This window comes from Glarea lozoyensis (assembly GCF_000409485.1).
Source record: "Glarea lozoyensis ATCC 20868 chromosome Unknown GLAREA10, whole genome shotgun sequence".
Lineage (NCBI taxonomy): Eukaryota > Fungi > Ascomycota > Leotiomycetes > Helotiales > Helotiaceae > Glarea > Glarea lozoyensis.
This window is the reverse complement of record NW_007360984.1, coordinates 221512-243203: the sequence shown is the minus strand read 5'-3', so window position 1 is coordinate 243203 and position 21692 is coordinate 221512. Positions and strand designations below refer to the sequence as shown.

At 47.3% G+C, this 21692-nt stretch overlaps 4 protein-coding genes across 4 annotated transcripts; 2 read left to right on the top strand and 2 right to left on the bottom strand.

Moving 5' to 3' along the window:
* Positions 1-1945: 1945 nt before the first annotated feature.
* GLAREA_05079 (Winged helix DNA-binding protein) lies at positions 1946-7734 on the top strand (the record flags this gene model as incomplete). Its single annotated transcript, XM_008078369.1, has 2 exons — positions 1946-2521; positions 2572-7734. 2 exons carry the CDS (start codon positions 1946-1948, stop codon positions 7732-7734), a joined length of 5739 nt encoding a protein of 1912 aa, XP_008076560.1.
* A 93-nt stretch (positions 7735-7827) lies between these two features.
* GLAREA_05078 (Acyl-CoA N-acyltransferases (Nat)) lies at positions 7828-8927 on the bottom strand (the record flags this gene model as incomplete). The annotated part of the gene is made up of 4 exons (XM_008078368.1): positions 7828-8111; positions 8169-8301; positions 8393-8606; positions 8866-8927. 4 exons carry the CDS (start codon positions 8925-8927, stop codon positions 7828-7830), a joined length of 693 nt encoding a protein of 230 aa, XP_008076559.1.
* A 2559-nt stretch (positions 8928-11486) lies between these two features.
* GLAREA_05077 (uncharacterized protein) lies at positions 11487-15113 on the bottom strand (the record flags this gene model as incomplete). The annotated part of the gene is made up of 1 exon (XM_008078367.1): positions 11487-15113. The coding sequence occupies one exon, from the start codon at positions 15111-15113 to the stop codon at positions 11487-11489; it is 3627 nt and encodes a 1208-aa protein (XP_008076558.1).
* Positions 15114-17820: 2707 nt separating this feature from the next.
* GLAREA_05076 (uncharacterized protein) lies at positions 17821-20416 on the top strand (the record flags this gene model as incomplete). The annotated part of the gene is made up of 3 exons (XM_008078366.1): positions 17821-19713; positions 19768-20005; positions 20052-20416. 3 exons carry the CDS (start codon positions 17821-17823, stop codon positions 20414-20416), a joined length of 2496 nt encoding a protein of 831 aa, XP_008076557.1.
* Positions 20417-21692: the final 1276 nt, after the last annotated feature.

Here is a 21692-nt window from a genome sequence, read left to right as displayed (position 1 = left end):
TACATTGCGAGTATCTTTTGGAACTTATCGAATGCAATGCAGAGGATTCGAATAGCTAAGAATCTGACTAAACCCTGGCTATGTAGTAAACAGCTTCTCAAAGCCTTTTGGCTTAACGGCTGTGGAAGAATATTCTCGAGTACGATAGCAGGTGGTGGTGGTAGCTTCGCATATTGTTTCAAGTGACCAAAGTATGGTGGAACGGGTAGCTGTATAGCTGAGTATAGAAGGGAGGAGTAGCCAATCCATGTGGCAGTCAGCTTGGGGTCGAACGAGAATGTTTTCTTGTTATAGAAGTAGTCCGCAACCAGTTCGGGAGCCGAGGCAAATACTGCTAACAATAGCTCTCTGTGTTTAGTACTAGACCAAGGTCGCAGAGTTTGGATGAATTCGGATAAGATAGTGTTTCGTATAGGTACGTCCTCAGTGAACTTCCCCATCCATTCAATGCCGTCCAGCCCTAGATCAAGGAGTGCTTCATCAACGTCAATATCTTGTAAGTCATCAGGATCAACACCTCGAGGGTAAAAGGCCGTTTGGCGGTTGAGAACACCTAGGTCGTGGGAAGTGCAGGCGAGAACCAGAAATTCATGAGCAACCAAGTCAATGGGCTTTTGCGAGGTTGCTGGCTCGGGGTCTGGCTGATCGTAGCTATACAGCATGGAGATGCGTCCCAGAGACATAGCACTTACGATTTTGTTTTTCGCATCCCGTTGAAGTGTTTCATCTTGCAATACGTGGACAGTTAGGTTATGCAACAACTCTCGCACCATAAATGGTGGATCATCTTTGATGTCCTTGGTCAGCGCCATCACAATATCCCTTTGAAAGAGGAGCTCTCGCTTCGCCTCAGCCGGCAGAAATTTGATAAGCGGTAAAACAAATCGCAAAGCGTTTGTCCGTACTGACGGCTGGCGGGGATCTTCTGCTCCTTCGCCGCTGAACTTGAGATGAAGGTTGCGTGCCAAACCTTTCATGGTATAATCCCGCAAGCGGAACACCTGCTTAGCCATCACCCCCCCGTCAAAGATGGACATCTCTCTTAACAATCGCAGGACAGGTGAGATGACATAAGTTTTGCTTTTGTTTCCTGTCAATCCCCGAACAACCAAGTCCAACTGGTTCTTCTGCAGGATGATTCGACATATCCGCAATCCATGATCGGTGAGCTCGAGAATGCTGGATATCGTTTTCAAAAGTAACGCAAGTATGGCAGAAACGGAAGATAGAAGGCCCTCGTTATTCGACTGAGACGCAAAGCTCCATATTTGCATAATGTCGGGCAGGTGTGCTGCGCTTTTCTCCTCCTCGTCCGGCTGATAGAGGTCAAGATAGTCTTTCAGAATGGAAATTCGACGGCCATTATCGTTTTCGTCTGCGAACCCGTCCAGGAATAACTTAAAAGAGTATATGGCTGGAACACGTTAGTAATTATGGATAAAAAGCGAAGAATTTAAACTTGCCATTTTTTGATCTAGCCGGATCCTGATCAAATGCTAAAAGTTGTCGAAGCTGTTTCCCAGAGTGGATTTCAGTTGCTGGGTTTTGTTTCTCAACAACATTTCCAATCTTTTGTCTTTTGAGATATGCAGCATTTCCATCCTCAATGTCATCGGCAGCTCGTTTTCCCATTTTCAAATTGCCTGTGTTGTTCCTTGCGACTGCTAATTGCAAGACAAGAGGGGTCTGTTGATAAAGTTGCAACGAAGGGAACTTTTTCTAAAGCACGAGCCATCATCGGCAAGGGTTCACCGTCAAGCTCCGACTTCCGACCTTGCCAGTTTTGGGGGTATAAAAGCGGTGAAATTGGGCAGAACGCTCACTAGCTTGGAGATCATCAATATCACTCAATACATCTGCAGACTTGTCAACATATAGCTGATTTCTCAATCATGACTTATAAGTAGTTTACAATTCTTGTTGGCCCAGAGCCTCAAAGCTCCCAATGGCGTCGGCTTTGCCTTCGACACCCCGACGCGGGACACAAAAATCTTCACAGCTTCGACATGTTAGCAATGGCAGCTCCGAAATGACACCAATTGCTGAACCCGTGCTTTTCCCCTCTGGGACCGATCAACAGGATCCAATCCTACCGAAAAGCTCCAGCGAGAGGAAGTGCACGCTTTGGATTCATGATGACCTGTTTTCTCGGGACGATGTTATTCTCAACCTGGATCATTTCCCTGATGTCAGGGTGGGAGATCTCATGGCTATTGTTGAATTGAAGACGGATCCTCCGCTTCGAGACTTCCCGGAAAACATAACAGCTCATAAGACAGAGGCCGAAGCTCTATCTACTCCTCCGCCTGGTGCCCGAAGCCATTCGAAACCAAACAGTCCAAATGGAGCGCTCCCATCTTCAGCTAAGCATGACCTTGACCTTGGAAGGCAATGCCTTTTCATAGCCAAAGACATGTCAAAGGAAATGAAAGCAAGACAGCCAACCATGGATGTCTCCGTAGCAAAACATATGGCGGATACATTCCACCTCAAGTCAAGAGCGCAGGTTCTTGTGATTACCGTTCGTCACCCATCCTTAAAAGCTTAATACTAGTTAATCGTATTTCTTAGGCTGATCCTGCGGCTACTTCTGCATCTCATGTAGAACTGTCCTTTAAAGATGAGTATCTTTCTCGGTCCGACATGTGGAGATTAGCTGTCGGTGAACTTGCCGATAAGACAGTATTCAAGGGTCAAAAGATCATCTTTCTTGGGAGCATAAAGGCTCAAGTGACCTCTATATACATTGCTGGACGTAAAGTGCAATCCGCTCTTTATTCTGCCAATACGAAACCTGTCTTCAGGAGCGAGTCCGCTCGCTATGTCTTGTTTATTCAAATGTCGAGAGAGATGTGGGACTTTGATTCTGAAGGGTCGGGCGAGATCATGTTCAACAAGGTTGTCAACGGCTTTCTTCCGGCGCTTTTCAAAAAATGGGTTGCTCTGAAAGCAAAGCACCTGGTAAGCATCGTTTTGTTCACTAGGGTTGAATATGATACGGGAATTGCTTCCGAACTGGCTGCCGCAACGCATGATGTATCCTATCATACTGGAATGCAAGCCGAAGGCAACAAAAAACCTTACAAAGACTTTTATAGAGTCGTTGTGAGCGAAATGGCTAGTGGGTCTTGGACTACAATTCTATATCAATTGAAGCGGGAATTCAAGTTTTTTCGTCGAGATATATCATTACACCGTATCAAACTTGTCAACGCTTTATCTTCAACGACAGGAGACTCGTCTAGAGGAGTACTAGGCACTCGAATTGAGGCGGAACCATCGTTAGCGATACACGGCAATGTCCTCGAAGCAATAAACTTAGCATGCTCCCAATTTGCGCACGACTACATCGACCGAGATCTCATGCGAACAGGAATATCCGTTGTTGTCATAACACCCTCTCCGGGCCTGTTTGAAGTTGACTATAAGATGCTCAGCATGACTACCGAAAATCTGATTGGAAACGGCATCGGAATCGATCTAGTATGCTTGCCTAAGATGCCCTTACATTCTGTCCCTTTGTTTCGCTACCGCAATCCCCAATATGCCCTATTTCAAGAAGCTATTCACATGAAATCTTTCCCGAGCGATGACAACACCCCACGACAGAATCCAGCCATGTTTGGAAGTAGTTTCTCATCTCAGAATGGGTCTTTGTCACCTCACAAGGCCTATCTACACGATCGTGGCCTCCGTGGAGGGTCATTCTCCAGCAATGGTGCTCCAAGCGAGTGGTCTTATGCAATACCTCATTGGATTGATGTATCGTTTTGGACCGGAGCATCCCAGGATATCCATCTTGTGGAAAGCTCAGGAAACGTTCTTAGCAAACCATTCAAATGTGAGCGTACTGAGAGATCTCACGAATTTGAAATTCGATGCAAAATGTATGAAATGGAAATGGCTAGTGTGATGGAAAATGTCTTGACTGAGATTGCTGTTACACCTCTACAGCAAGATGCTCTCTTCCCCCAGATGACCATAGGTCCACAAGAAGTGCCTGGAGCTGCACAAAATGCAGACGCAAATACGGGCTTTGTGACTCGGACTAAGGTCCTGTCGAGTCTATCAGAATTCGTTGCAGGCCCTTCAAAAGCTCAATATGACCGACATTCTCCTCAGGGAGAAAGATCTTTGTACAAGGCTGCCGATAAATTCGACGCTGCAGTATCAGAGATCGCCGAAGGCGTCTCCGAGCTCCCTACCAGTGGGGAAAACAGAAGACTTTCAAAAGCAGGAAGTGAGGACATAACGAGGAAGGCCCTGGCGGAAGATCCCAAAATATTTGGTACATCATTCCATGACAACAATAGCACGCCTACCGGGCCTAGTATCCTTGGAAGCTCGTACAGTTCCACCAAAAGTAAACAAAACACTCAAGATACAGAAGAGATAGTAAAGCGTCGTCATGATAGTGTAAGCAGCATGACTATGGCCAAGCCATCTCCAGCAAGGCCTGCTAAATTTGGTCGACAAATAAGCTTGGGCAAATTCGGCTTTGGGATTGCTGCACCAAAGGCGGCAACTGCGCAGATTCAGACCGAGCACGCAAGTGCAGCAAGGCCAGCGACGGCGATTGGAAAGGTCAACGAAGGAAAGAAGCCAAAGAGTACAACAATAGCGAATCAGCTCCTAAGCACTGCAACTCATGAGCGACCAACATCGTCAAGTAGCGAAATCTCGAAATCAAAATCAGACACCCCACCATCGGAACGCGGAGACGAGCTCAAAGATACTCCAAGAGCTTTAGGAGGAAAGCCTATGACCGTGAAAAGTGCTCTACAGTCACTAGACTCGACCAATCAATTCAAATCGCGGTCGATGCGTGGATCATTTTATGACGATAAGTTGGATGAAGGGGAAACTGTCGGTTCCTTTAAAATGAGGTACCATGATACTCAGAAGCTTTTCAACTCGAAGCTGTTGGCAAAATCGGTTCCAGAACTACCTGCAACTTTGTCACCAGGTACGGCCCTATCTCCTTGGCTTAGCGTTCTCAATCCTTCGAACCCGACGGCGAACGACGTTGCTGGACCAAGTCAGTACAGGCGTTGGCAGCATGTTTTCCCAAAACCAGTTCATACCAACACAATGAAATGGAAGTCTCTTTGCTGCCCCGCGGCTGTACCGTTAACAACAGAATATTTCCCTACAAAGCACCAACTTGAGACGGAGTACCAACAGAAGCCTTATAATATATCCCCAAACACGGAGGATGAGCTAAGCGAGGTCCCAACGTCTCGTGATGATTTTCTTCGAGAGTTAATCGGCCTGAGACTGTCCCAGGGGTTCCAGATTGTGCTTGGATCAGCAGTTGCCCAGGCTTTCGGGCAAAAGTTTTTAAAGATAGCTAATGTCTTTGATCCAAAAGACATAGCTGAGGATGGGGCCAGCGTGTTTATGTCTATGGGAAATATCATCCACCAACTTTCTTGTGTTAATGAGACTGAAATCGAGGTCAACATGTTTGTTCGGAAACCAATAGCTCCGACGGCTCCTAATGCCGCCACTCCGTTGATATATAAGCCTGCCGTCAAAACAACGTTAGCTTTGGATTACAAGTCGCGACAGGTCATGCTTGGAAAGCCCAAAGAGGAGTATAATTGGAATTATGTTGATTCATTCATTGCGGGCTTTGATGAAGAGATGTCGGAGAATCTTCGATTCTGGCGTGCAAGATACGTCCTCATACCTGTCGAGAGACCAACTCAATCCCAAAGAAGGCATGACGGGGATAATGAGGAAGAGATCCGATTAGAGGGAATCAAAAAATTGACTCAAACGTGGCAACGACATAGAATCTTATCTGCATCCGAGAAACGATTTCAGAGCCTCGCCGCTCGGAAAACCAAAGATCAGAACCCTCTCGATATTGTGTACAAGACTGAAGATCCATCAATTGTCGTCAGTGCGGAGCTTGAGACCCTGCCTTTGGTTGAGACTGGCAATACGGGATTTCAAAGAAGCCAACTCATCGAGAGTGAGAGATTCAGGCAGTCAAAACTCGATATTGCGTCTTTAGCCGAAGCTATACAATCACCTGTTGAGCGTGGTGGGGTGCGAATGCAAAATCGAAGATGGCATTTCCGACTTCATTACAATTGTTTTATTGGTTCCGATATGACAACCTGGTTGATAGAGAATTTTGAAGATGTCGAGACAAGAGAAGAGGCAGTCGAGCTTGGGAACTTATTGATGGCTAAAGACGATCTTCAGCGGATCAAAGAGCGTGAAGTTCCAAAAGACAACGTCAAGGATAAGGAGATGGGAATATTCGTCCATGTCGAAAAACGCCATCCTTTTCGCGATGGGCAATATTTTTACCAGGTCACCGGAGAATATGCGAAACAGCGACCAGATAGCAGGAGTGGGTGGTTTGGGTCACGGCGTCGTGACCAATCCGTTCCATCTACTCCACTCGCAGAAAATCTTCCAAGAGACTCACCAAGGCCGGAGAGGTCGAGGTCAAGCTCAAATTATGATGAACGGTCTTCAGATTCTGGTACAACAACGCCGACAACTCTTAACGGTCTGGGCGCAAAAAGACCGAAAGTATATCTGAGTAAGGTGATGAAGTATGATGTTGACCATCGACGGAGATCTTATCGACCTGAGAGGATCAATCTACATTATGATCGTCTACACAATCCCGACAACTGCTACCACATTCGAATTGATTGGATGGGAGTGACAGCAAAACTAATTGAGGACGCAATAGAATCTTGGGCCCGCACAGCAGAAGGATATGGATTAAGACTTGTCGAAGCTCCCATAGGCGAAGCTTGCAGCATCACCGAGATACACCCTTTTCGTAGCCCATACATAATCGAACTGGCACTTCAACCTCCCGATCAACAACCTCGGACTTACTTTGACGCCAGCTCATTTGCGCCTCAATTACCAGCAAGTCGTCACTACTACCAAAAAGCAATCATGAAGAAATTCAACTTCGTCCTCGATGTCGAAGCAGCTCGCAACTTCCCTCTCAACGTAGACGTAACCTACTCCTGGGGCCGTCCGGACTACAAATACACCCAATACATCCACCGGTCCGGCATCCTCCTCGTTCAAATAACCGACGAAGGAAGTTTCCTCCTCCTTGCAAACAGACTCTACAATAACCGCACAGCCGCAGCGCGCGAATCCGACAGGTATGTCAAGAACGATAATACTACATCTCTTGAATCCCGCTCGACTCGTCTCCCTCCCACCTCCCACATGTATGGGTCTATAGGAGCCCTCTCCTCCTCTCCACTTAACTCTCCTTTGCTCCGTCCGGTTCCTACGAGCCATCCTTCTCCCTTGCTACGTGCCACTTCTGACGTCCTGGGTCCTGTTAGCGCTAAGACCTCTGCTGTTCTGTCGCCTGAATCTATCAAGAATGAACTTGAGGAATTTTGTCATTCGAAGGGGCAGCTGGAAGTGTTTTATAAGGAGGTTCTGGAGCGCGCGCAAGTTCCGCAAGCGACGCCACCGACGCTGAGGGGACTGGCGGGCGTGGGGTCTGATGTTAATATTCCGCTTCTGGGACTCCCACCTAGTTTGACTAGGGGGGCGGAGAGGGATACAAGTCCTGGCCCGGTCAGGTTGAGGGATATTAGTGGCGTGGGGAGTTCGATGCCGCCGTTGTTGGGGAGGAGGAATAGTACGCAGGTTGGGTATGGCGAGGGGTTGAAGATGGCTGGGAAGGTAGATAGAGGGGAAGATAAGAGTGCGGAGGGGGAAGGGAAGTGAATTTAGTGGTGATAATGGGTGTATCATAATGCACGTAGGAGTAGGGGAGCAATCGAATGTATTATTACATCGAGCCATATTCTCAAATACCCTCTACACATCTCCCATCTTCGCAGGTTCCCTCACCATACCAACATGTACATGCACAACCCCCTTAAACTCTTCATCCCCCTCTTCCTCTAAATACTCATCTAACCCAATACTAATCCTACCCACCTCCCTAAACCCACACTTAGCATACACGGGCACGCCCATAGGACTACCGCTTAAGTAACAAGGTACGCTTTCGGCGTCTGCACGGGACAGACCGATGTTGATTAGTTGGCGTCCAAGACCGAGACGGCGGTGGGTTGGGGCGGTTATGAGCTCGAGGAGTTCTGTGGATGTTAATTGGGAGGACAATGAGTGGTTAAGGGTGGAAGGGGAACAAATACCAAAATATCGACCTTTCGGTCTAATACTCTTCTCCATTTCAGAAAGTTCGTTTATAAATCTATGCCTCAAAACCGTATTCGTACCCTCTGGCAACGGCACCTTCGCTTTCTCACTAAACAGCCTATCCACCGTCTATATCCCATTAGCTCGTCCTCTCTTTCACCTAAACATCCCTCCTCTTTCCCTCAAATTCCCCCACCCTTCTGTCTAAGGAAATACATACACTCTCATCCCATCCCCAAACCGCAAACCCCACAATCTTGTCGATTTGAGAATCGACGATTTTATACATCTCGGCTAACCCGTTGGAGGAGGCACAGCCGTTGAATTCGGAACGGAGGCCAGCGAGGTTGTAAGCGAGGAACGTGGAGCGGGGGACGTTGCGGAATTCTAGGACGATGCGGGGGGAGAGGGAGGAGGTGGAGGATGTTTGGATCCTGGGGTGTGGGTGTTAGTGAGGTGGAAGGGGGAGATATGACTTCTGGATTTTTGAAGTTGAAGTGCAGATGCACTTTTCTAAAGGGAGCCCGGAGAATAGAATCTGGATAAGGGAGTCTAGCTGTGGAAGCTTGACTTGGATCAAGCTTCAATTCTCCGACTTGAAACATGGATTTAGGGATATTCTCTCCCTCGCGAATCACATCTTTCAGCTTCCGACAATGAGATTAAAAGTTGATAAAATGGAAGGAAACTCACATCAAAGCAATCTCCTCCAAATCACTCTCCTCAACTTCCGAGATTTGAAATCTGTCCGACATCTTTCTCCTTTTAATACTTTCTCTTGTACTTTTTCTAATCGATAGATAAGACAAGCTTTCAATCTCACACACTGAACATTTCCATTTCCATTTTCCAGATAAAAGCCAAGACATCTTATATATACACGATACAAACGCTACCCCCGTCACCGTTTCGAGGGTAGGATATAGCGACTGGTTGTAGCCTATTCACATCCGTGTTAAAAGTGGGGTCCACCACGCAACATAGCGTACGCAATTCCTCAGATTTTCAATTTGCTGCCTAACCACTTAGTTGTAGAACACAGTACTGGTTGTTGTGAACATACGGTCAGCGCTTTAGTGAAAATGAAGGGGTAGCTGGTAGGGGATGAAAAACTTGTTTCGCGGTATGTTTTTCTTTTGCTGGAGTAGATAAACTACCCGACGAATGTCTACAACATAGTACACGTTCGATGGGATATTTCCTCTGTAGCTTGTAAAACTTTATCACCCTCACTCTGACATTTGAAAGCTCTTTATAGAAGCTTCATTAAAATAAATCCAATGGTTTCAAATAATTGACCCTTTGGTGTTGAAACACAGTTGCCTTGTGAATTGTGTGTCGAAAGTAAAATCATAGTGTTCCTTTTAAAAAGAATTGTCTTGCGTCAGACGCTAGGTGGTTGGGCGTCAAATGGAGATGAGGCTTTGTCTTATATATATAAATAAAGAAAACGTGGGATGGATGAAAGATGAAAGATGATGTATAAATCATATAATATGGCATACTAATAATAAGATGTGTATATTCAATTTCCTTGAAATACAAATCACAAATTCAATTCTCAGTTCCCAACTCGCAACACCTTAACTCCCTTCCCCTCCTTACTACTACCCCAGACATCCAATCTACCAACCACTCTCATCTCACACCCAATACCCTAGTCTGTAACCCCTCATGAGTCAAAATCTCCAACCCTTTCCCTTGCCCACAACCCCCCAAACACTTTAAACCCGAAACATGAACCCCGAGTTCGAACAACACTCTCTACATCATCCTCTACATAAATGTGCTCCTCACTTTATCCATCCCACACTAAAGGCTTTGTGAACTAGCGGCTTGATTTTTGCGATACCCAGTTATCCACCATGAGACGCTCGCAGACAGCATTTCGGTAAAAGAAAAATACGCCGCTGAAGTATGGTTCCCACCACAACCTTCACCCCCCAAGTTCCCAAGTCCACACCCCCCTTGTATTCCGCATCGAGATATCTTTACAACCACATCCCCCCCTCCGTCTATGCCCTACATAATTCCTCCACCCCGCAAACCTCTGCATTCGCGACTCCTTCAAATAAAGGGCAAAGACGTCTTTCAAAAATCCCACGTTAGCAAACCCGGATATACATATAGCCTGCTTGCATGGTATCCGACTTAAAGAATCTATAAGCAACTCTTACGTAATCTACTTCTCAAGTTCGATCCCGGGATATACACTTGCCCCCCCAATTCCGCCAATTCCCCCCTCGCTCCCCCAAGCAAACCCTCGAATCCCAGATCACCACCCCCAGGACCCCCTTCCCAATCCAGAAAATCCCTTTACCTGCGCGAAAAGAAACGGGCTCTCACCTCATCAAAAATACTCTAGTAAGACGATAGAGGAGGGTACGAGGTACGAACGTAACGTTTTACTAGGGGCGAGACCAAACGGAAAATCCGTTTTTTTTGGGGTTAGATGTGGATTTGAAAATTGTTTATAATGTGTGTATTGTTTTGAGTTGAGCTGGTGAGGAGAGGAAGAAGGGGATAGAAAGGATGGAATGTCATGTCTTGAAATCTTGAAGGAGCAAATTATCGTATTTGGTATATCCTCACTCTCCATGCTCCTTTGCAAATAGTCATTCCTTTAAACCTCACTTTCCTCTCACTAAACCTCCCCCTACCCCCTTCTCCCTCTCCCTCCTTCCCACACACACCCTCCCACCTCTCTCAAACATTAAAACCTAGCACAGCACAACGCAGCAAAAGCACCAACCCAGACGCCCAAAACGACCCCCGCTAAATCCCAATTCCAATTCCAAAACCCATCAAAGCTCTCAAGCAGACCATTACCCATTCCCTCACCACGTCACTCCATCCCTCTCATCTAAGAATTAAGCGCCACTTGAAGCAAACGCACCGCAACCTCTTAAAACAGACCCCGAACCCACTCTTCTATACCAAAAACCGCTCCCAAAAACCCCATCCCCTAGATCGCAACCCCCTGCTGCCTAGTATCCCGCACCTCAATCTAAGTGTCCTATATAATACAATGGGTATAAAATAAAATAAAAAATCTTGCTGCAAGTGTTCGTCATTCCTTTCATCTCTCATTCGTCGTTAGAAGTTCCCGTTCTGGATGCAAAAGTGTCAATGCCCTGGTGGTACAGACAAAAAGAAAATTGTCCGGTTGTGTTGTGTTTGTTTTGTCCTTGTGCGTGTTCCATGTTGTTTTGTCCTCGTGTATTATGATGTTGTTGTCTCGTCCGTAGATCCGATGTTGTCCGTGGTCCACTATCATCTCAAGCCCGCTCACCGTCAAGATAGGCGAAGATTCCTCAATCAAAAGTCTCAACATTAACAAGCCAACTCCTCACCCCTTCCCTCAAAAAGCTCTCCGTGCGTTCCAATTCCACATCTTCACCCTCCTTCCTACTCTCGGCAACTTCCTTCACGATCTCCTCCAAGGCCCCAAGAACCATTTTCTTACACTCATTCCTGGGTACCTCGAGTTTGTGTTCCGGAACACCAACATGAGCTTTGGCATCGGAATTTGATCGTTGGCGGTTCCCCCCTTTGCGAGATGTGGATCGGGAGGAGCAGACAGAAGACGCGTTGGATGTGGGACTGGATTGGGCGATGATTTTCTCGACGGCTTGGATGAGCGTTTCGTCCATGGAGATGATGGCTTCTTCAATGAAGCGTTCTTCGGTAGGGGAGTCAGGGATGTTCAATGAGGGTGTCATTTGTGCTGCAGAGTAAACATTACCATAACGCGAGTCAATTGGAGCTTGTACTGCACTAGGGCCTGGATCTTTAGGTTTCACTAGCCTTCGGTATCGGATGCGTTTGATGGTGAAATTGGTAGTGTCCGCAATGATAGCACTACTGACATCAACCCAACGGTCTGGGCGGCCATTGTCGGGAAGTGGAGTTGAACTGAAAAGTGGTGTCGGCTCATCCCGCATTGATGCTTTGACCTCTTCGAGCAGATCCTCTTGAGCGGGAATCGCTTGCAAGGAAAAGTCAGGGTGAAATCGTGGCAACCAACCACCAACGTTCATCGCCGTGTCCTGTTCACCACCCGAACGCGAATAGTGTTCAAACCCTTCCATCCCGTTACCGAAACCTGGGGTTGACAGATACCCGCTACTCGACGGCGAGCTGACTGCCGTCTCAAATGAAAGATACTCTGGTAGCGGGACTTCAATGTCAATAACACCATCATCCTCATTAATTGACGTCTTGACCGGCGACTCGTAAGCTCCAGATGGATCAAGTTTCCGCTCAGGGATATGGATAACCTGCTCTGGAATCTCGTCGATAACTCCATCAGTAGGCTTGGCAGTAATTGCACTATCCCCCGATCCTCTCATATCGCGCAGAGTTTTTGTCCTAGTAGGATAGAGACTCGCCTCCTGGACCATCTCTGCCAATTTACCCACTGGCTTGTTTTCCTCATCTCCTTGACCTGAGCTCTGTTCTGTGCCATCTCTACTCGTAGGATCGATTTCTGTTGCCGCAGTAGATCCTCGTCTTTTGTTACTCCAGAATCCACTAATCATACTTCCCCATCGAGAATTTTGTCCCTGAGACTCCATGCTCGTGTTACTGAACTGACCACTACTTTCACCTCGCTTAAGAGAACGAAGCAAGTCATCCGTGGCCAAACTCCCGCTGCTGCCTGGACGCGGATCTGGACCAGTTCCACGGATTGGACGTCGCGTGGAAAAATGCGGCATGGTAGTGACAGGGGTTGCCGTCGAAGTGGTTGCTGCACTACTCTTTCGAGTACCGATATCACTCCCAGGGATCGGGAGATTTGCTGTTTTGATAGATGCTGCATCTGAAGGTCGACGATCATGGCGCTGGGTTTCCAGTGGCGCTTGTGATGCATGCACGGGTTGTGCCGGGAAACTCATGGTTCGGGAATGGCTACCTCGTGCAATACTTGATCGCTTGTTGATCCTGCGACGCAATGACTCTTCTCTTAGAATAGGTACTGGATACGCTGGCGGTGATTGAGAATAGCCACCAAATGACGCAGATGTGCTAGGGCGATGGCGGGAGGGGCCGAGTTGTTGATTTGCTGGCAAGAAGGTCGATAACAAGAAAACAAGTCTACGTGCCATTAACTTATTATCCGAGACGATGATTGTGCGCGCTGGGACTGATATGTCATCGTCCTTGTGTGATCTTTGATGTTGGTAATGGCGACGACGATACCAGCTTGGACCCAGAGCTTGCAACCATTCTGTGTGATTTCCAAGAAACCCAGTGAGAAGGTTGAAAAAGAAAAACCCTTGATCTTTCGACCCAGCCCACTTCCCAACCAATCTTGCCTCTTGCCGCCAGATTCCCCATCGACCCTGGCCGGTGACGACCTGACTTGTTTTGATACCGCTCACAATTCGCTGACGTGAGGCGTCAACTTCCTTGTGAATTTTCGGGACTTGCATCAGACAATTCATGGTAAGTTGAACAAGCTTGGCATTTGTCTTGGGTATCTTGAATGGCTTGACGTCTTCAATGCGCTTCCCAGCGATTGAGACACTTGCTGACGATGTTCTGTTGTGAAATGTATGACTCCGAGGATCTGGTGAGCTGATATCTGCTTGCCTAAGCATAGGCAACAAGGAAGCTGTAGCCACAGCTTGAAGATGAGACAAGGTTCTCATGATAATATCCCAATGTTGCGTGATGAGCTCAATGCGATCATCAAAATCGCTAGAGTAGGATGAATCCATTGACTCAACACCGAAGCCATGGCCGAGCATAGTCCAGCCCGCCCGACGGGTCGAGTTGAAGGACGAGGGAAATGAATCTGGCTCATTGTATGACCCGGACCCTTTAAAACTTGACCTCGACGTAGGCATCAACGGAGCACCAGGATTTGTTGGTAGTTGGACTATTAGTCCGACCGCATACATAGGGGTTCGCTTCTGTTTTGGCTGAAGCGACTTCTTCTCCGACCCAGGTTCTTTGGCCCCAACTTTTGGAAATGGATAGCCCGAACCATCACCTGACTGGACAGAGTGAGCAGTGGGTGTCGTATGCTGTGAGAGGTCTTCCACATCTTCAATTGGCAGTGGTACAGGAAACATACGCGTGATCAAAACCTTCTTTCGATCATTTCCCCTCGAAGTGCTCGGACTCATGAACCCAGCCGATGTCGGAGCTGTTGGGAAGTTGTCCGAAGTGAAAGATTGTGCCAGTTTACTGCTACGCATACTTGATCTTCCCAAAGACCCATTCATATCCCCACTATACGAGCTCGAGTTGAAGACGGGACGTGTATCTGATGGCAGAATATGGACCTTGGTCCCCGTTCCCTTGTAGGCCAAAACCTCAGAATTGCCGAAAATACAATTTGAAAATGTAGACACCTCCTCTCTGTACTCCCTCGCGGATCGTTGGCCATCCGTCTCGGTGTAACTGAAAGTCTTCTGGTGCGTCGGACGACGTTCGAAAGCGCCATAGGTTCGTGGTGGGGGAGTTGCATCCTGCTGTATCACCACGGGTCTTGAATTCTGTCCCACGCTCGCTTTCCTTGGTGAACTAATGGAGCGACGACCCTCCGAACGTGCCGGGTGGACGGTGCCATTAGCTGAGAGTTGTCGTTCGAGTGTAGCGGAAGCAGAGGAAGGAGACGAAGGTGGTTGACTGTCGTAGAGAAGATATGCTGAGCCTGAAGTGGGGGTTGTTTCCTGCATGATGATTACTCGCACATCGCGCATCTCGAGGTCAATGTCCGCATTGATGTCGAAGTTGGTAATCGTCGCTGGCGTAAGGATGGTGCCAGAGGAGAGGGGAAAGACTTGATCATTGTGACAAAGTGCTTCGGGGTCGGGGAAGAGGAGGTTGTGTGTAAATTGGTCTTCCAAATTGGAATCCAGCGAGTTCTTCGGCCGCGATGTGGTGGAGCCCGTGGGCATGCCAGAAAGTAGTTTTCCGAGCAGAGACATATTGTTTGTTTTGCTAGTGAGTATTTTCCTCAGTCGCGGGCGCTTCGACAACGACTACAGAGACGCATATTGGTATTGCTGCGACAGGATGCTGCCCATGTTCTCGAGGAGGAAGCCAGTTTGTCGAGTAAGTAAATATCGTTTGTGGGCTGTTGTGAGGGATCGTCGTTCGACTTTTCGCAACGCGGTTTCTGGATGTCGCAGACGTGTAAACAGAGGGAGAATTGTACCCCGCAGACGTATCGAGGTTGATGTCTGGGAAGAAGTAGGCGTATGTTTCACTCGAGGCGGTGGAGGTTGTGAGGTTATTCTCAAGTCAGTCGAGGGAGCGCGGCGGAGGATACGAGGTACTTTTGGTCGGTAATGCGGCGGTGGGCGTTGGGCTGGTGCTGGCTCGGCTGGTGCTGGCTCGGCTGGTGCTGGGGTGAGAAGAGAGAAGAGCGGTCTAGGGATCCAGGATGCTCCCCTGTTGCAGTCAGGAAAGTCAATCTAAAGCTTCCGCGGCGCACTTGGACGCTCCTATCACAGGAAATGGATTACTTGTCCTATCAAATGCTATCATGTGAGAATTAAAGAGGATTTAAGAAAGATGCTAATGCGCGTTTGACAGTAAGGACGTTAGTCAAAGTGTATATACGTGAGTCGTATAGGTCGGGACTCGGGCGGTCTTTCCTACCAGTACTTTCGACTTTCGTACTTTCCCACAAACAACGCCAACATCATGGCCAAATATATTAGCCATGACGACGCCTACCAACTTATTTCCTTCCAGCTCATCTCATCTCATCTTGTCCTCTTGTCCTCCGCCACACCCGATTATCAGACACGCTTTTGACGAACCGAGGGCTAAACGATGATCTCGGAATTTGTAATGGGTAATACGTGTAACGACCTCAATACCAGCTGAGCCACTACAAACAAAGGATCTCGAATCGATTCTATAATACGAACAAGATATAATAACACCAGCTGAATGTACCCGGGAGGTACTCCGGCGATAAGGAAGGAAGACATGTTCCAACCGGGCGAGGCTACACCTTGGATCTCGGCCCGCGGTCTGGATATATTTCAGGAATACCTGGTCTGGGGAACCGAACACCTACAGAAGATGGGTTGGCCAGCAGTCCGAAATAGAGCCGACCTTGGAATATATACTCCATCTCCTTGGTATCTCCTTTGTATATCTTTCATCTATTTCCAAGATCCCGTCAAAACCTCCGCGGGCCCCCAAGGAGATTCGCCGCATCATGTTGCTCATGGTGATATATCAGAAAAGCAGATCTGTGAGTCACGTCTCCCAATGCAACCTTTCAATCGGGCGGAACCGATGAGGCGTAACGCAGGCAAGAACGTGTGATTCTGCAGCTGGCCTGTCGTGCTCCCATTATCAAGCTCGCGTCTGATGGTTACCTGGGAATGACAGCATCAGAGTTATCTCATGCAGATGTCCAAAGTATATTTTGAAGAAAATCAGTCTTATAGGTAATTGACATGCAGCCACGCATCTCCTATCTCTCACCTGCACTCAGCAGCTAGTTCTGTAGCTACCAAACTTTATACTTGGCTTGCTATCAACCCGGCATCCAGAGAACGGTCTACCTATCGGGCCCCCGATGTCAGATCTCGGGGTGAAAGGAACGGGAGTCGGAACGGCGCGAGGGATGATATCAGACGGGATCTGTCCAACATCTGGATGTATATCTCAGGGGCTTTTCACATGTCCATGTCCGTACTGTGACCTTGGTCTATCATTTCCAAAAGCAATACGTACAGCCTCATCCCAACAACGCGGTCATAACCACCTCACATGTCTATCAGGATGCGCTGGCGCACCCCCAACACATGACATTCATCTTCTCCAATACCGTGCTCCTGGATGTAGATCTCCGTCTTGATGTCTCAAAGCTCTTATACGAAATGATCTAGTTGGGTAATAAAACTGTTGGTTGGTTGTGGCGAGGCGGAATCTGCATGGTCGTTGTGATAACGGGGGCGGTTGAGTAGGCAGACGGTCGAGATGGGAAAAAGGAATTATTCAACAAGAGCACGTGGAATTGGGCGCTTATTTCGCCATATGCAACAAGCTCTGGTATTTTTCGATTTCATGGATTTGGAAAAAGGAACCAATAATTCAGAATAGCCATGACCGCTAGTAGAATAGTATCGTCTCTCTATCTACCTTGGATCTCTTCAGTGAGTTTCATGAACTCGATCAAAAACTGACACCCATCTATCAATACTCTTTCCCGTCCTACATAATCAGACACAATTAGAACTTCCAGTCTACTCACCTTGTAGACTAAAAAGAGAATTCGGATTAAGTTATTGTTAGAACCATTGCCCTTATTGGTCAGAGCTAGAAGCTAATCCAGTCACGTGGCACATTGTCAAGGTTAGCTGGCCAGCTGCCTTCCAATCTCTACAACCTTCCTTGACAATTATGAGTACGAGTAACCAACGTAACCGTATATTACGACAATGCACCGTCGCATACAAATAACGTTCTCTCGAACCAGATGATTAGAAGTTATGTCTACATAATCCACATCCATATTTGAAAGGCAGCCTGGCTCAGCACTGACCTCGCAGAGGATGACTGCAGGCAGTGGTCAGCGATGCAACAAAACATCAACTCCCTTGACAGGCTGACATCAATACTTCCCAAATTCGATATCAACCATTTTTTGCATCTGATACGCTGTATAATATGACTGACGCTAAGGATAGTCAAAGCAGCTTTCCTAATATCTCCGGCTATAAAAATCAAGAAGCTGCTATTTCAAAACTATGTCTAGATTGCAAAGCATTGTTGCAAAGAATCAAAGACATAGACAATGGAGAGCAGAAGGCCCCGAAACGGCGAATTGGTCGGGGACAAGTAGGGAATTCACACGTCCCGGATTGGGTACCCGGCACAGACCAGAAGTATGAAGACTTAGCACCATTCCAGAATATGGCTGAGGACAACTCTATGCCCCATAAGTCAGACCGTGTTGAGCTCCGGCTATCATCAGAAGAAGGTTGTGTTATGTGCGCGTGGCTCTTGCAATCATTGCGATCACGCCAAAGACGTACAAACCAGACTCTGCTCGAGTACTGGTTCAAGCGTCCAGCCACTGCGGAGGAACAGTATCTGTTCAGTGCCGTTGGTAACCGGTGTCATGGCCACTATTTTATCACCGTTCGATGTCCTGCCCCTCTACCTCCTCCGTTATCTGAAGTTCCTTTTGGCCCGCACGATGCGCATATTTACAACACCGCAGGGGAACGGCCTTCGGCTGCTAGACCACGTCCATACGGACAGCTTCGCGGGGACGAGCTAGCTACTCTTATTGTCGACGTGATACCGGATTCTAGCGGAGCTAAAGACCTTTTGAGTGCAACGATGAGTCTCAAACAAGTGACACCTTCAGCCTCGACTTGGAATCTATTCACTACTTGGCTTCAAGACTGTAACGAAAACCACTTGGAGTGCAAGCGAGGTACCCTCAACGTTCGGAAGGAATGCCTTCCAACGCGTTTGCTTGATCTTCAAGAAAATGATATAGTACGGCTTGTGAACGTGGAAAATCTTGAATGGGAAGATAACATTGCTGTTCCGAAATACGCTGCTTTGTCTCATTGCTGGGGCACCATACACGAGCCACAGTTAAATGACCAAACAGTCAAAGCCTTCATTGAGGGCTTACGGATTGATGACCTTCCAAAATCATATCGGGATGCTGTCTCTCTCTCCAAACGTATTGGAATTCCATATTTGTGGATAGATTCAATTTGCATAAAACAGGACTCGAAAGATGATTGGAATCGAGAGTCTGTCAAGATGGGATCTATATACATGAACTGTTATGTCTGTATCGCTGCCACAGCTGGACAAGACAATAATAGTTCTCTTCTTGAAGAACGCACGGTGGAATTTCCTCAACCATTAGTGTACGGCAATCTTGTTGTTCAGGCAGACGTCGATGTAAAGGAGACAGGCTTTGCCATGGATGGGTCCGGTCAGTGTATCAGGATACATACATTGTCAGAATTTGCTATCGACAGAGCCCCGCTAAACCAACGTTCGTGGGTCCTTCAAGAAAGAACACTAGCGCCTCGGATCCTGCACTGTACCAGTGACGAATTCATCTGGGAATGCTGCGTAGGTATGAGATCCGAAAGCCACACTGTTTTAACGGCCGGCGGGAGTGTAGTGAAAGATGTATTGAGAGAACTGTATCATGCCCCTTCATTTCTCAGAGACATTTCGACATTGCATCTCCACACAGACAGCCGACGGCGATTTCTGGAGCGATGGAGCGAGCTGATTAATTTGTTCTCTGGTGCTGAAATATCGTTCACGGAAGACCGATTGCCCGCTTGTTCAGCTGTCGCGCAACAGATGCAGCCGATTCTGGGAAACTATATCGCAGGGCTATGGGAGAGATATCTGCCGAGTCAGCTCCTCTGGTATCATCCTCTTTCTTGCCGGGTTGGTCGTGGCCAGAAGCATCGAATGCGTCAGAGTAGTTATCCATCGTGGTCTTGGGCATCGCTCGACTGCCGTGTTTGCCTTCCATATTACTACAAAGGCTACAACGACAATTTCGCTTCTGCAGTAAGTCGTACTTGGGAAAGACTAACTGATCTTTCTGAGATCATACATGTCAAGATCAACAACATTGAAGTCAACCTTTGCGGAGAAGATAACACGGGACCGGTAGATGGCGGAAAGATCGATCTTATAGGACATTTGTCCCCCATCTATCAGAGTGCAGCATTCGGCTACCTACTCAGCAGGGAAGCATTACCCGACAACCCAAACATCACCATCAACTGGCAATTTGATGACAGGGACGTGTATCAGGCAGATGGGAATAGCGAGATGAAGCATAAAGCCATGCAACCAGGTCAGTTTTCAAATATTAGCTGCCGTACATAATTAACAAGTCCCAGCCAACGAAGAAGAAAAACGCATAATGCGTTTTGGCAGTATGCAACATGCTCAACTGCGGCGTACCAAAATTCTGGCGATTCACAATCCAGAATTGACTAGACTGTGCTGTCTACCCATCCTCTCTCACAGCGGACGGCTTCGGAATCCTGGCGTTGGGGATGGCTCGACGGTGCGCGGTCTTGTGCTTGAATATGTTGAAGACTCGAAGGCTCATTATCGACGGATTGGCCATTTTATGTGCGATTTCGAACACTTTGAGGATTTCACGCGTTGCAAAGTTGATGGTGCTGCGCCGATGACTGAGGAGTGGCCGGCGCGGAGGAGGTATAGTGAGGAGGGTGGATTTGAGTTTTCTATAGTCTGAAAGCCAAGTAAGGAGGTGAGTGATATGGGGTAAGTGGATTTCTTTTGTTGTGATAAGTGAAAACGTGTAAGGAGACGAAGAAGTCTGTGAACACTTTCAGAAATGCTCAGGAGGCTTTCTGCTCAGGCAAGCCTCGATATAGCTTCTAAGTAACTCATCAAAGCCTAATCGAGATCCTTACAAATACGTCTTATTCGGGAAAACTGACCAGACAGTTGAGCCCACTCAGTTAGAGGAAGAATCAGAAGGGCGAGGCTCGCATAATATAGAGCTAATGAGGTTTTGTTGCATGTCGCAGTCGGTACCGAATGGGACTCAGTGGGTACAGAATGCACACTAGCAATTTGAAAAAGTCAAGATGTTCCTTACTTGTTTTGTGAAGTGTATATAAGTGGCGACCGTGGGGATTAGAGAGTCTGTTACTAATACGGAGGTTGGAAAATGATTGGTTAAAATTCAGATCGTGAGACAATGGTGGAATGAATTTCTTTCGTATCGAGGAAGAAGAGGTGAGGGATTAAACAGTGAGAGGAGGAGTAACAACAGCCTACCTAGATTCATATCTCCTCTTTTGCTGTATCGTTAAGATTTTATATTTCTTTTATATATCTACATATCTTTGTTGTTATACAACTTGAGCCCCTAAAATCATCTTCCGAGAACCGGCCCCACAACGACGACAGCACGGTACCACGACAGCATATGCACATGCAACCGCAGATGCCTCAAAAAGCTACACATCTCACGACATCTACAGCACCCCTGTACGTCCGATCGGTTCTGGCACACTGGCCTATCACCATCGAAAGCGTTATGCGCGGAATAAGCTGTGGAAGGATCAGGGAGGTGGTGGAAAGATGACGGGAGGGGGAGATGGATGGAGGGGGGATGGAAGGTGGGGAGAAGGTGCACGTGGGTGGAAGCGAAGGTATTTATGTACCAAGAAATACATTATGTAGGTACTCAACGTAGGCAGTACAGATTCCGAATCTAGCACGTGCGGACTGATATACATTAGTAATATAACAAATGCATCTCAAGATAAGCAAGAGGTATTAAGAGGAGCTTGAGTGAGTCGACTTGAGTGGAACGTGGTAGTAACATGTATAAGTACCGAATTGTGAGGAGCTTGACTAGATAAATCTAACTTAATATATAAAAACGTAAATCTATACCTTACACCCATATCCTCTAACTAATATACTACTCAGCTTTACGCAAGCCTTTACCTTATACAGAGAATCCACGTATGTACTAATAAATTCTATATACAAAA